This window comes from Gallus gallus, chromosome 18 (assembly GCF_016699485.2).
Source record: "Gallus gallus isolate bGalGal1 chromosome 18, bGalGal1.mat.broiler.GRCg7b, whole genome shotgun sequence".
Lineage (NCBI taxonomy): Eukaryota > Metazoa > Chordata > Aves > Galliformes > Phasianidae > Gallus > Gallus gallus.
Genome location: NC_052549.1, coordinates 4,362,941 through 4,378,557, shown reverse-complemented (window position 1 = coordinate 4,378,557; position 15,617 = coordinate 4,362,941). Strand labels below are relative to the sequence as shown.

The 15,617-nt window shown below is 48.1% G+C and overlaps 1 protein-coding gene across 5 annotated transcripts in view; it reads right to left on the bottom strand.

The window, feature by feature from the left end:
* SEPTIN9 (septin 9) overlaps positions 1–14,540 on the bottom strand; it is a 95,159-nt gene extending 80,619 nt beyond the window's left edge. For all 5 annotated transcript variants that reach the window (XM_015295143.4, XM_040649485.2, XM_046902015.1 and 2 more), the window contains exon 1: positions 14,371–14,540. Coding sequence is in view for 2 of the 5 variants with exons in the window: in XM_015295144.4 (XP_015150630.1) it covers positions 14,371–14,392 (22 nt within the window). In the remaining 3 variants the exon portion in view is untranslated. The remainder of the gene's footprint in view (positions 1–14,370) is intronic.
* Between the last annotated feature and the right edge of the window lie 1,077 nt (positions 14,541–15,617).

The window sequence follows — 15,617 nt, the reverse complement described above, 5'->3', positions numbered from 1 at the left end:
GACATCTGTTAGCAGAGACCAAATGTCTCTGTTGCTTCAAGCCCAGCTCCAGTGAGCCACACAATTAGAGCCTCAGATCCATTAGCTTGAAATCCACTTGCAACATTAACCTCAAAAGGAGTGTGTAAAATAAATAAATAAATAAATGAAATTCATGCTTATGTCCAACACTAATCAGAAACACACATCAAAGAATAAAAGACACTTTGCTAGTTTCTGTATAATGGAGCTTCTTTCCAAAGAAGCAGAGCATAGCTAGACGTACTTCATCCCCTGTGCATGGATTCATTCTGAATCAAATGTATTCAGCAGCAATTTGGGCTCCACATGGATGGAGCATAGCTGCATCCAGAGGTAAAAGTTACACACAGGGAGGGGATCAGACCCTTCTCCAGCGCAGCTACCAGTACCTGGATGCACCAAGGCTGAGCATTGCTAAATAGCCTGCGCCATCACCAACCTGTCGTGGGAGCTGGACAGAGCTGGGCTAGGCTAGCCAGCAGTGCTAATTGGCACAGCGTCATTAACACAAGTGGAGTGGTGAATTCACACACAGAGAGAATCTGGTCCAAGGATTACAGATAATCCCCAAGGAAACCACAGGAAAATTGACATTAGCAAGATGCAGCTATTCCTACCACAACATTATACTCCTAGCAGGAACCAAATACATTCTAACACTAAAAAATGCTCCAAAATCTTGCTCTAATGATAAGAGGCAGCAGCAATTAAGCCTTAGTTTTTCCAAAGTCGGAATGGTTTCCCCAAGCCAATGAGTGGCCTGAACAGAGCTCAGCAAGGGTCGGGGGGAAGGTCCTGCATGCAGTAGGAGTTAGCACATCAGCCTTTGATCAAACTCAGGCATGGATTCAAGTTTTTAGCTCCAACCATGGTAGTTCCCAGGAAATCAATTGACACATCCATAGAGATCAAGTCTGGAAAAGAAGGGCTTAAAATCACCTTGACTGACCCACAAAACCCACAGCATATCTTCCTATCTTGAATCATGCCCAGCTGACTTTGCTTCGACCAAGGGTTGGCTTTTCAGACATATTCAGCCTGCATGTCAAGACTGAAACACTGGAACAACCCAAGCTGCTTTGGTTGCTCAATGCTTAAAAGCCTTCCAACAGCACAGGGTCCACAGGTCTCTGTTCTGAGGGGAGCAATCTCATCTCTGAGCACTCAGTTGAAAGAAATAACGAGATCATTTCACCGCTGTGTGCGATGGCCTATCCTTCGTTGCCCACAAATTCCTAAACAGCTGATAGTCATTGAGAGATATGCTGGACAACCATGAAAGCACAGAAAAATTAGCACAAGCAGTTTTTTTCTTATGAAAAAAGCATGTTAGTCATCATCTGTGGTCCTTCTGGCTAGAATGTTCCAGTAATCCAACAGGGCAGCGGAAAGGACGCCACGTCACCATGCTGACATATCAGATGATTTGCACAAATGCATATTTATAATGCAAGAACCCACACACTGGAACGGACAGGCAAGAATGGGTCGGTTATGTGTGCCATCCGTTTTGCTGGTTTATGCAATTCTTTTCTGTAGAAGAAGGAAGGAACAGAAAAGCACTCTTGTGAAGCCATGCTGACTGGGAAGGAACCTTATATCCACTTATCCACAATTATATCCACTGACAAGTCTAAAATCACTTCCAGTTCACTGTTGAGGTTAACCAGATTTCCAAAGAGATGTTCCTCTAAATTTAACCTGTCTTCACCACTATCCTCATATGCAAACAGCATTAAGCTTCTGAAACCCAACAGAGCGGAGCAGCAGGACCTAAGGAGCACCACAGTGCCCTCGTGGTCTTTTTGCTAAGTGAGTGGGTTTTGCACGGCTGGCTTGGGACTTGCAAAGCCATCACAAGTGCAGCTTGGATCTGATCCCACTCATTTCTGTAGAACCTGCAGCATCCCTGCAGAGACAGGAAAGGGGGAAGGCACCACAACTCATCCAAGCTGTGGCTTTGCTGAAAGAAGGAAATAATCAAACTCCTACGTTAACCAGCTGTCACCAGAGCTTCTGCAAGCTAAAAATGTATTAGTTAATGATTAGCGTTAATAGCACAGGAGTACCCAAGTACCTAAATGGTCTAGGGATAGGGCATGGCATGCAAAGCACTATGCAAACAGAGGATAAAACAAACGATCGCTGCTCAGCCCTTTCCCTTTGCGTTCCAAAAACCCCAGGCATTTCCAGCATTCAGACCCACGCGTGCACCAAACCTTCCCAGGTTCATCTGGCAAAAGCCATGGATTAGCTAGAGAAAACCACTGTCAGATTTAAAAGAGGGGAAAGGAATTTTAAAACTGCAATGTGGTATTTCCATATGGAACAAATACTCCCCAGACGCCCCGCTGCTCTCCTCCCTGCTCCCACAGGCTCTGACCACGCAGGACTCCTGGTGCAAGCTTCCCAACCCAGCATCTGGCTCTCTGCTGTGCTCTGACACTCCACTTTATCACACCAAGCAGCATTATGTTACTTCAGAGGGAGAGGAGAAGGAAATCATCCTCACTTAGATTTTAAATCCCTTTCTTACCACCTCTTTGCAACCCCAGCGCAACATAGATTTTATTTTTCAGTGTGCACACTGCTTTCCTTCTCTTATTTTAGACACTCGGAAATCAGAAGGTTCTGCTTCACAGGGTGCTCCTGCAACGAGCATCCCTAGATTCATCGTCACAGCCCTGCAAGCCCAGGGCTGCCATCAGGATGCAATACAGATCCCTTCTGTTTGCCAGGCTCTGAAAGGCAAATGTTGATTTTTCCCAGAGAGTGATGGGAGTGCATATAGGAGAAAAGGTGAGAACAAAGAGGTGGCGGCTCACCAAAGTGCTGCTGCCAACACGGGGCAGAGGTGACCCACCGGGCTGCTGGGCCAGTGGGACACCCAGAGCACAGCTGTGTATTGCCCAACATTAACAAATGTTGGAGGAGATGAGGGGCAGCCTCTGCCACACCCTGGCAAAAGAAACCAGCTTCCAAGGCAGCTCTGGGTAAGAAGTTTAAGCTCAGATTGTAGCTTGGAACATCAAGCATCTATATGCTTCCAATGATCCTTACCAACAACCCCACTGCACCCTGACATCCTTCCCTTTTGCAAGGAGTTGCCCCTGGAAGCACCGGCACCATGAGGAGCCAGGGACCCTTGGGCCATGACTTGCTGCACGTAACTTTCCTCCTCCGCATATCCTTCTCTCTGCCTGGATAATGAGGTGTCAAACATGTTCTTCTGCTCACAGGAGCAGGAAGGATACATTATATAATGGTTTTACATTTTAATGCTTGAGTCATTCTTGACGGCACAGCTATCTATAGCCTGCAGAAGTAATGTCCACTGTCCTTAAATGTCTGGGAAAGAGGGAAATTACAATTTGAGACTACCATGGAGCCCTACATCCATATAATTGAGGGTTTTTTTTTCCCTACAAAATCCATCCAGAAGTAGCCAAGGCAATCCAATTTCATAAGCTAGTAACATTCCTTGAATGTTTTCCCTTGTATCTTACAATTATATTTAATAGTGTCTGTAGCGGGGAAATTGGACTAGAAGAGAACTTTGGCCAATTTTTAGGAAGTATTGGAGTGCCTAATATCGTGGATCAGCTTACACTGGAGTTTGCAAAAGTTCCTTTACAAACTGTAGTGCGACTCCATCTCTATCCTGAATGCATCCTAAAACACTGATGCTGCATTTACAGTTCCTCTTCCAAGTCAAAGGGACTCGTGGAAGGACAGAGCAGCCTTGAAGTCAGCTCTGGAGCAGCTCAGGGCTGTGTGGGTTCCTGCAGCTGCCAGCAAGGAGCAGGATTCTATAGGGAAAGGTAGAGCACCTGACACCTCAACGTGGCTCAGCCTTGGTGAGAGGCAGTGAAGTCACTCCTGGCACAGGTGGAAGCCGTTTCAAGGCCAGCATCCCCCAAGGAAGCTTTTCTCTCTTACAAGAGGGCTCACACAAAAAGGCACAAAGCCCATTCTGTGGGTCTTGCTGAAAGGCAGCATTGTGCAGGGCCGGCTCGGTGCATCGGAGCCAGGCGGCAGAGGTCAGGGCAGAAACCAAAATTCCTTCCGCGAGTCGCTCACCGCAGAGATACAAATTTTCAGCCTCCACTATGAAATCCTTCACCAAAAATGCAACTGCTGCTATCTGCGTAACACAGATATACGCGTACACCCAGGATGGAGATGGACTCTGGGTTGCTGTGGCTTCTCCCTGAGCCCATCTGCAACTACAGAACATCGCAGCCCAAGCACACCCTGTAGCATCATTATTTGGGCACTTGCCAGGCCCCCCAGCAGAACAAGGGAGCCTTCCAGGCATGGTGAGGCACGTGGACTTGCACCATGAGTCACAAAACATGGTGTGTAACCTGACGTGGATCAGGCTGGATTGTTTTCGGGCACTTTGAGACACTGAGTAGGGTTGGAGAGGAGATACAGGTTAAACTGAAGGAAACGAGTGATCCAGTCTGATCTCCCTTCACCTTTAGGGTCAGGAAAATAGACTTCATTTTTCTCTCCTTTGCCTGACATCTGTGGAGATGACTGACTCCAGGAGCCCCTCTCTGCAGGGGCTGTGTGGCACAGCCCCATCCATCCTGCCCAGAGCTGCCCCAGCTCACTGCTCACTGCCAGGCAGGACCTCCCCACCAGCCACAGCTGAGGGACCAACATGGGGCCAAGGGAGGATGCTCAGGGGTTGGAATTCCACCCTTATCTCCAGGGGCTGAGATCATGGGAGGAAAATATTTCTGTGTTGTCTCAGCCTGCTTCCTGCTGGCATCCCTCTCTGCAAAAGCATCTCTTTGTGAAGAGTTTTGGAGCCAGAGAATAATGTTCATTGGTACAGACTAAACATATCGACCACTTTTGAGGCACTGGCTCTGTAATGGTGCTTATCTTTAATGTGACACAGCTGTTCCCCAAACAGCTCCATCACAGCCAGGTCCATGGGAGCAGCCCCAGCACCCAGCCCTGAGGGATGCTGCCCCAGGTGACACAAAGCTGTCACCTCCCACACGGTTTATAGTCACATTTGGGCTGGGGATTACCTATGCGGGAAGGATGTCAGCTAGGATTAGCATGACAAGCAGAGGTTTCAAGGCCAGGATCTGAGCCTCAGGCAGCACCTGCTGAGCACTTAGACATAACACATGTAAGAGCCCCAGACATCCTTCACAGGGAGAATGAGGCACTGCAGTGGGTGATTCACCTCCATCCCAAGACGCTGTGGAAGATGGGGTGGTTTATGCAACAGCCCCCAGCTCAGAGCTGCTTGTAGATACTTCTTTGAACTAAGGCAAAACATAATTCCACCTTGCATTTTCCTGGCCTCAGTCCTCTGTAATATGGGATATTAGCCCTTTTCTAGCTTTAAATTGATATATGAAAGACTGAGGACTTACATTTACAGTAATAAGCACACCTTGGGTTCTCTGCGCAGTCATTAGACAAGAAGCAGGAAGCAGAAGATCAGAATGTAACCCCACAAACTTAATGAAACAACTTATTTTTCTGCAGCTCATTTTTCTTAGCAACAGAGCGGGTATAATCATATTTCTTACCCAGAATCTGCGAGATGCCTCCCCCAGTGCAGGGAAAAGGCAATGCTCAACCACAGTGCTCCAGCCCCAGGGAGTGCAGCCTCTGCCAGGGCAGCCCCATCCCTGCCTGGGGGGTAACGTCACCAATCAGACCCCAAGTTTCCATCTGTACCCTCCAGGGCAATGGGCATCTGCCACCAGCAGCTTATTCCATAAGAAGTGGAATTAAAAACAAACAGAAAACCAGCTGAACCAGTGTTTAATCTTGCAAAGATTATTATTACATGATTTGAAAAGCAGAGCTTCCAGGACATAGAGCTTTGTTTGGTTGTCTTATTTTGCCCGTAATCTATAGGCATCAGGGCTTGGATGCTTCCAGGATGCTCTGTGGGACTCTGCCAAGGCAGTTTTTAATCTAAAGCTTGATGTCCCAGCTGTGTTTTGACCTAGGGATATAACATTCATTCACCATCTGAAATGTGAAATACAGTGCCATAAAGGATGAAGATGATCCCATGCTGGGATGAAATGCCACTATGTTAGACAATATTAGAATTCAATTTAATCCCAACACACTGGATTGCTCCCATCAGATGATGCTTCCAGAGCCTTTGCCAGCACAGGGCCTATATGCAAGCATTCCCCACTGAGCAGGGCTAGCATGCAGAGGGGCTGGGGTCTGGCTGACAAGCACAAAGAGCTCTATGTCCTCTATCTGTGCTCTGACCATACAAGGGAAGCTCTGAGGACAACCCTACAAACCGCTCATGGCTCCTCTGCTGTGTGTGGGAAAGGTGAATTCCTGGGCAGATGTTTAACCCCACGGTGAAGTATGTTCAAAGAGCAGAAATCAATAAACACCTTGCTGCTCCAGTGAACTCAATCTACCCCACCAGCATACCTGTAATAAGAAGGAAAAACTGTAAAACGACTCAGGTGCCACCTGAATAGCTCCTATCTTAGAATCATAGAATCATTTAGGTTGGAAAACACCACTAAGATCCTTAAGTCCAGCTGTCAATCCAACCTTCTCAGAATGTATCCAAGCACTCTTCCTGCATCCACTCAGTACAACCCAGTACAACTTTTGGCTACTCTCATTCATCCCAGAACGCCTCCCTGAAGACACTGTCTTTGCTGTCAGTGTTTTCTCCTGCATTCTTACAGAATGTCATGCTTTCTCCTCTTCCTGCCTCAGAGCTGACCAGGTTTGGCCCAGAAGCCCCCAGAACCCATGGTTCAGTTCCTGACCCCATCTCCTCTATCTCCCGTGCACGTTGAGAGCACACTGCAGAAACAACAGATGGAAGGGCTTTACACAAACATTTACACAGGGCAGGGAATGAGGACACTTCACTTTCACCCAGGACTAAGGTTGGGTTTTCCTCCTGGGGCTGTGGCTACATCTCAGATCAACCTTCTAGCTCCTCTCCTCCCAGCTCATAGAGCTGCTATAGCTGTTACAAACCATGCCAAGAGCAGCCCACAAACTTTCCACCAGCGAATAGGAGCAGTTTGTAAGAGTCTAATACACATGCTTGTCATAATAAGCACCCGTACTTTGCCATAGGCCATGGCACTCCTGTGTTTATAATCATGGCCCAAAGGGCATAAAAGGCCCAGTAAGATCTGAGCATTAATTCAGGCTCCAGACAGATTATGAAACAACTTTTTACCATTGCTTTTCCACCACAAAGAAAGCACAGGGGCTCTTGTTTTCCCATGATTATCCTTATAAATGTAACAAAACCAAACAAAAAAGCATAGTTCTGTCATCCTCCTCTCTCCCTGCCTACCCACATTGCCCCAAAACATTACTTATCCCCAAAAGCATTACATACATCAAAGCCTGACTGGCTGATGCCGCTATCCAGGACAGCAGCTGGCACGTGCTGGAGCCCACGGTGAGGGTTGGAGCCTTTGCAGACGCATCGAACACACAATGACTGAGCTCATCCCTCACCACATGAGCTGCAAAAATCAGCTGTCAGTTTATTTCACATCACTGTTCAGGAGTTTATCTGACAAAAATCCACTCCAGGAAATAAATCACAGTCTCGTGCTGCAGCTGCCAAGCAGGAAGGGGAAGACCACCCAAGCCATGACATCCCCCTACAACCGCACCGCACCAGCAACCTTCCCCTGCTCAGATGTGGGACCTGCCAACCAAAGCATCTCACTTGTCAGTGCAGCAATTTGAGAAATTGTTTACAGATGCACATGTAGCTGAATGACAATTAGCATGATGGGACAATTAGCTCCAGTATTATCAGCCCTTCAGGCTGCGTGAGCCCGAACTATACAGTCAATAGTCAGCAGTTCCGAGAGTTGCGAGCTATTAACTGGAAGAAATACAGAAAATAGGTGTTTGCAATCCCAGGGCAGAATGCAGCAGGGGCTTGGTGCTGCTTGGGCGCAACTCAACCTTACGTGACAGTATTACACTCAGCTTGATAAAACTTGCTCTCTTAAACACATGGAGGCCAAAGATAAAACCCCTTCACGTGGCAAACAGAGCTGTAAGAGCACAGAGAGGTCTGGTTTCAAGGATTTCCTGGTGCTTCTAGCAATTGAGCTTAGATAAAAGCGATGCACCACACGTGACTCCTTTTATTGTCAGAGCACTGAAGATCAGTGAGGAGAGAAAGATTCCCCAAAGCAAAGCGAAGGATGATGGCCATTCAGGACTGTCACATTTCCAAGCTGCAAGTGAACTTGTATGAGGGCAGTGAGTAATATGTCATCCTCATTTGAGTTGAAAATAATATAAAATGTTGCTTTTAATTAAAAAAAAAAAAATGGGAAGTCATTACAGAAGGAAAACTGAAACTGAGCATCAGGAAGCAAAGCCCCAGAGCATGGCAGCCTAGGGGCAGCACTGCACAGCCGTGCTGGTGTAGGACACTCACTCTGCATGCCCACACATGCTCTGCACGCCCACATCTGCACCTCTCCTGCAGGCAAACCAAAGCCTGCAGCTGTGCTAGCTCACAGACTTTCAACAGCATTAAACCCACCTAACTAAATCTCCACAACCTCCCATGGTCTATAACACGTACAGGTCCCTTGTCCTGACTTGTAACCCCCTGAGATCTGTTATTCTTCTCCATCTGTACGTGTCCAGGCATTGCAGCTCAGCCACTGAGTCATTCAACAGTAATGGCTGAGGGCACCTTGTACTCATTTCCTTTGTTTATTCTGTGCATTATATACAGCTATAGGCAATCCCCATTTCCCTTGATAACATCAAAAACAAACTCACACCCAGGGGCTGCTCAGGAGGATAGGACTCCCACTTGCTCCCCAGGCACACGCACTCAGCCTTCTTTGGCATCACTGCTGCAGCCTGCAAAGGGATGTGACTCTGGGCATGCTGAGGAGACAGCAGCCTCCAGCACCCATTGAGATCAACCTTGTTCCTGCTGGGAACCAGAGGAACAAATCTGTTCTGCTGTGTCCCCAGTCTCCAGAATATCAGTACTCCCACACCAGGAAATTATGGACTTTCTGCAGCATTACTGTGACCTTTTTTACTTCCAATATGCTTTTGACTCCTCCCTCTGAACTCCTTCCCTAAACAAATCTCCAAGCTGCATGAACTGTTTCCTGTAAATAATACTTATTTGACATGGACAAGGAAAAAACATAAGAGGCACCTTTTGCTACTGGTTCCAGCTTGCAACAGCCCCACAGCTCAACTTCCACCCGGGAGCCCTGAGGGCAGCTCAGTGCTTGAGGGAAACGGGGAACAGCTGCGTGCAGTACTGGCATGGGATGCCCAGAGAGGTGGTGGGAGTGATGTGGTTTAGTGCTGTGGTGGGGATGGGTTGATGGCTGGATTAGATGATCTTAGTGGTCTTTCCAACCTTAATGATTCTATGATTTTATGCTCTGGGCATCAGATTTGAACCCGCCCTCCCCAAAATTAAAAGTTCAAGTCACAGAGGCAGTTTGTGCCACACTTCAGACTACTGTAACACAATGATCAGTGTTCAAGGGTGAACATCCCATCGAGCCCCTTCTGCTCAGCCTTCAGCCACTTTCCCACCAATGGACAAAGTCACCTTCCCCTCCTCCTGGTGCCATCACACACCAATGCTGTCCTCTGCTCAAGAAGCATCTCCGGACGCCTGGAACCCCACTGAGCTCTAGGAGAGGTTATCTCATGTATGTGATCATGAAAATTGCATTGTAAGCACAAAGCCAGGAATCTCTTTTGGGTTTGCACAGGATCCAGATGCCCCATGCAGCACTGATTCCCTCTCTATAACATCTTTAAAGAGTGCTTTGAGCCATTGTCATTGCAAAGCCACTGCAATGTGGGAATAGGCTGACTCAACAGAGCAGCACTACCTCCCTCCCACTGCACCACTGCTCTCAGCACACAGCTGTAGGGAAAGAGGTGGCACAGCCAGAGCTGGGACCCCAGGGCCAGCAGGACATAACATCCAAGTTGTACTTGAAGTGGATGAGGAGTTGGGGAGCACAAGGTTTCCTCACTCTGCACTGTACATCTTGTCCTTGTTTACTCCAGTTGGACACAGGAAGATTTCCTATCAAACATGAGGATGTTTTGCTACCTGAAGCAACACTCCACCACTGCCCACACATGCCAGCCAGATCTGGCAGTGGCACAGCACCCAACCCAACCTGTCCTGCCCATCCTGTCACCCCCTCACAGCATGGCACTGCCACTGGAGAACCTTCTTTCTGACAGTACTACATCAGTCACCAGGGGCCATCAGAAACATGGCTGCCATGCAGCAAAGTGACTCAGCACGGACAGTGCAGCTATTGGTACGGTGTGATGGATTAAGTGGCAAAAAAAACAAGTGAAAGATCCTGGGGAAGAAATCCAATAGGCATAATGTATAAACATGACTGGGACCAGGGCTGTTGTTTACTGGTTGGAAAATGTGAGTGTGAGGCATGGACTAATTGGTGATGCAGTTCCTGAAACAATAAGCAAGTGTTTGCCATACAGAAACTGGATCGTGCCTGTTTTCTCTTTTGTTTGGGGATTTACACAAGGATGGGAGGCTGTGGCCGTTGGATATCAACTAGCTTTCATGTTGGTCACATTTCTGGCTTCTAATCCATGCAGCTGAGCAAGTCAACCTGCATCCTGAAATAGGGTACAAAGCCCTTTGTGCACCAGCCTCCTGCTATTCTTGGGTTATCAATAAACAAGTTCATTCTGTAATCCTTATTTTCCTTCCTGTTACTTCAATAATACAAGGTATCACAATGCCCACACAAAATCAAGTAACACAGAGCTCACAGAACCTAAGGGAGAGCCTCTGAACTGGTAGAAGCAACGCTTGCACTGAATTCAGGTTTTGAACACTAAGTTTGAATGGGCACAGCCTGAGGATGCAGTTCCTGTGGCTGATTGCGAATCCTTGGGACAATCATTTATTTTAATGATAGCTTCTTGGCCCAGCAGCACGGGTTTTGAGGATCAGGAGCTATCTGTAGTTAAGCTGAAGGAAATGGCTTTTTTATTTTTTCCATACCTCAAAACAAAATATTCCATATTTCTGTTAAAAATGACAGTTTTAATTAAACTAATGCTTTTGTTGGATCCAAACCCTATCTTTTTCCTCCCGATGTTTTACTGGTGAGCTAAGAACGAACTCTGCTTAAACAGCCCTGCACGTCCCCCGTGGGTCAGCCAGACAGAGTGCCAGGTAGCTCAGGGGACAGCAGGTCCGGCTCAGGGGAGAACAATGGGGCTCTGCAAACACTGTGTCATCAACTGCCACACCTCACAGCTTTTATGACAGTGAGGTTAAAAGCCACTGACAGAATTACGTGGAGCCTCTCTCAATGGGTACCAGACTGGAAGAGATCCTAATCCTAAAGCAATGATCAGGTCACCATTCTGGTACTCTTGAGTTTCTTCCCTATAACCTTAGCTCATTATGAGGAGTCATTTCTCTATATGTGCCTTAGCACTACATGAGGATTCTATAGCGAGGTGAGACACAACCACACGTGATGGTTCTGGTGGTGCCCTAATTAGTGTAATCCCTATTTCAACGCATGCCAACAGCTTACAAACCTGAAACTGCAGGCAGTCCTTGGCACCATCCTTGAAAACAACTATAACAGTCGTGAATCCTGACTGTCTCTTCTTAAGCACTATAACAATGCCAGAGAAATGGAAAAGGGGAATCCAACAACCCTTTTAAAATGGTATTTCAAGACAACAAAAATATCTCTGAAGAAACTCTCCTCCTTAAGGATCTGAACTAACAGACATTCCAGAAGAAAACATTTAAAAGTTGGCTTCAACGGTGGTTATTTCTCAGTTTTAACTTGCTGTGTAAAATCTCCTTTTTGCCCTCCTCCTGCCAGGAAGTTCCAGGAAAACAGCACTGCTGGGCTGAGCTGCAATGCCTGCAGCTATGCCACAAAGATCTGAACCTCCCTTTACCGGTGACAGGTAAAGCATCTGCAGGCAAGCTGCAGCCCAACCACACCTATGTGGCATGTGCTGAAAAGCTGTAGCAGATGGGTAATGATTTCCTCTGAAGGTCTTCAGAGAAGGGAAAACTTGACTGGTATGAGGAACAACCTGGTAACAGTGATGTGCTAACAGAGGGCAGAGCTGGAGCTTCAGCCCTGAGAAGTGAAGCCTTCCAGTTGGGTTCAGTGGGACCTGGTCCACTATACTTTGCTCAGAGAGGTGGTGGTGCCCCATCTCTGCAGACACCCAAGGTCAGGCTGGATGGAGCTCAGAGCTTCTGCTCAAGCTGTGTGTGTCCCTGCTCATTGCAGGGGGGTTGGACCAGATGGCCTTTAAGGGACCCTTTCAATCCATACCATTCTATGATTCTATATTAAATCAGAATATATGGAAGATGTGAGAGAAGTGCTCCCTAACCTCAGAAAGGGTTTAGAAGCAGCTAATTATCCCAACTTTGGTGAAATGCAAAGCACTGTATTTCCAGCCTGTCAAGAGCTGTCAGCAGTGCAGGCTTTAACTGACTACTTACTTGTCTGTCATCTCCAGGATTTCTCTATCAGTAGAAAGCCTAGCATCTCAGCAGCACTTCATACTCATCTCTTAGAAAAGTAGTTTGGATTCCAGTGAAATTTCCTGAAGGAAGTCACCACTGCTGATCCCCCATGTATGAACCCATCAGACATACAGGACACTCAGGGCTGGTTCTGCCCAGCACACCGCTGGCTGTTCTCCAAGGTCTTCCCAGAATGGTAAATGACTCACCCAGTGCCTTCCTTCCCTGTGAGTCAGGAGAGGTGAGAGTCCAGTTCACCACTACTGAAGGCAGAGCCTTCACAACACTCACAAGGGCTGCATGTGCTTTTTCCAAAGATTAGTGGTGGCCACAGTGCAATGATGCAATTCTTCCCTTCTTTTTTCCATAAGCGGCTGCTACATACCAGTCAAAACCCCACACAGAGCTTCCAAAATATATCTCCAGTCCCTTTTGAATTAAAGGTACTGATCAGATATTGATTGATCTTAATTTTACAACACTGCATCGACATGGAGGCAAACACTGACCAGAGATGCATCACTGATATCAGGGGCTTTGCAGGGCCACAGCTTCACCCCAGCAGTCAGCCCAAAGCAAACAGAAGGCTTCAGGATCACACAGCCTCTTCCGCAGGGAGCCTACATTTCAGGTCCTTAGGACCCACAGTTATCCCCCTCCAGGGCCTCTTAGCCACTAAACACACACTTTAGGATGTGGGTTCCAGCAACAGGCTTCCCTACATGCAATTCCATTAATACCAACGGTAATCAGTGAACTCTGTTGTTAACATGTTGTTAAGTCTTCTATTGTTCCGGGCATATACACCCTAACAGAACCTCCCTGGCAGTCTATTCAGTGAGTAAGAGAGTAGTAAGAGAAACATACACAAGAGAGATGTCCCTGATCCATTTAGCAGCAACCAGGTGGCATCGCAGGGGGATTCTCTGAGCACAGAAAACCACCAGGTCCTGTTGAGCCCTACTGGCTGCTGCATGGCTGCAGGGGCTCTCAGCACAGAGGCTGTGCAGACACGTGACTCAGGACAGAGGCCAGCATGGACTGTGTCCCCAAAGCCACCTGAGTGAAGCCAGGGCAGAAGCAGATCTACAGAGCAGCCACGGGCAGGAAGCTGGAGCTGAACAGCACCGCCATATCCTGCACCTGGAGGAGCCACTGGTGGGCACCAAAGTGCATGGGGTGATGGATCTGTCACAGGGCATGGATTCACACCATCAAGCAGCAGCCATCTCTCAGTCTGCCAGCAAAGTTTCAAGAGGAAGCTCAGAGAAAAGCTGTCGGCTGTGGTCACCTGCTCCCAAGCAGCCAGGGAGGAAGAAGCCTAACTGAGCCTGCAGAAGCCAAAGGCACAGAGCCTTCACCCTGCGGGACAAGGCTGCAAAGCTGGAGCAGGGAGAGAACTGCACATTGTTTGGGGCCCCGGCTCTCCTACATTGGGGTTTGCCCTGATGATAGCCAGTGCCACAAGCAGTGCCACCGTCCTGTTTTAATTCCAAGCTGCAGCTCAGCACTGAGTCTGCCCCGTGCTGGCAAAGATGTCTTCCAAACAAGCTGCATGCCATCAAGGCTGGCACAAGCCGCCACCCTGGATTTGTTCTACTCTTTAAACCTTTTCCATCAGTCAGCAGGTTCTGTTTATACACAGCAAACTTGTTCCATTCTCCACTACAGAACCACTCAGAGGGAGAGTGGCTGGTTCAAGTTGTACTTCTGTTTTGAAACCTTTTTCTTTTCCCAGTCCAGACACAAAATGAGAGAGCCGAGAGGAGAGAGCCACAGCTCACCTGAGTATGTCGATTTCCTCATGCTGTCCCTCCGGGCTGCTCATAGGAACGTAGTATGGTCACAGCTCAGTCCTTGTGTTGGTGTGGGCACGGACAGGGAGGGGACACACGCAGTGCCACATCCACACGTGCGGCTGCAGCCGAAGGGCAGCGCAGCACTCCCATTAATTAGCGCACACCTTTCCTAATCTCGCACACAGTTCTGGGCTGTTCCAACTCTCCTGGCACGGACGGGGGTAGAGCAGGGCACGGTCTCCCTGGTGGCCACAAGTTATCACCTCGGAAAACAAACAGGAGCTGTGTGTTACTGCTGCCAACCTCCAGCCTTGGAAAAGCCACTGTTGTCAGTCAGTGCGGCAATGGAAGGAAAGGGAATTTCGTGCCTCCAGCCCGGCACACCCCACGGCTTTGACTCGGCCCTTCGCTGCCAAAACAGCTCTGATCAGTGCCGCTCTGCAGCCTGGCTGATTCTAGTTCAAAGTGCATTATTGGCCCGGCAGCACCCGACAGTGTAAACATCTCTTTCCTCTTTCTGTCCAGTCGTAAAGCGTCCATTCAAGGCTGCAAGCTGAGTGAAACTCTCGTGCCGGCTCATGCCTTGTGGAAAGATATGTGGGAGCCCCATATGGAACAAGCAGTTCCCAAGGGATCTGGCATACCCCTGTCACCTGGCTGTTACTGGGGAGGGGACTCAGCATGCAGCTCTGTCAGCAGAGCAGGAATGTGCCAGGTCACTCCCCTGTGAAATGCCCCTCAGACAATTAGTTACATAAATGCAATAAAGCTGGGGGTATTATGAACACAGACATCAAGAGAAAGCAAAGACTTGCTGTGACTAAAGGCACAGTGAAATGCAGGCAGAAGAGCTGAGCAATTGCTACCGAGATTTCCACCACCTGCTGGATGATTCACCCACATGAAGGTGCTGAGCACAGGTCCCATCCACACGAGAAACTTCACTAGACTCAGGCAGGACTTCTGCACAAAGGGATTTCTGCTTGCTTTTGGGGTCTTGGACTTCTCTGCAGTAGGAGAAAAACCACTTAATGCCCCATTGAAGATCTCTTGGTCAGTTCAAGCAATATTTGAACACAAGCTGGGATCACCAGTGCAAGCAGTGCTGAGCAGCCAGCCTGCACTGACAGTGCTCAGGAACACCCACCTGCTCCTGGCTTCACAGCAGCAGCTCTGTTTTATCACTGCAACACTATAGTCTCCAGCAAGGAGATTTTAAGAAAACGCTCTGT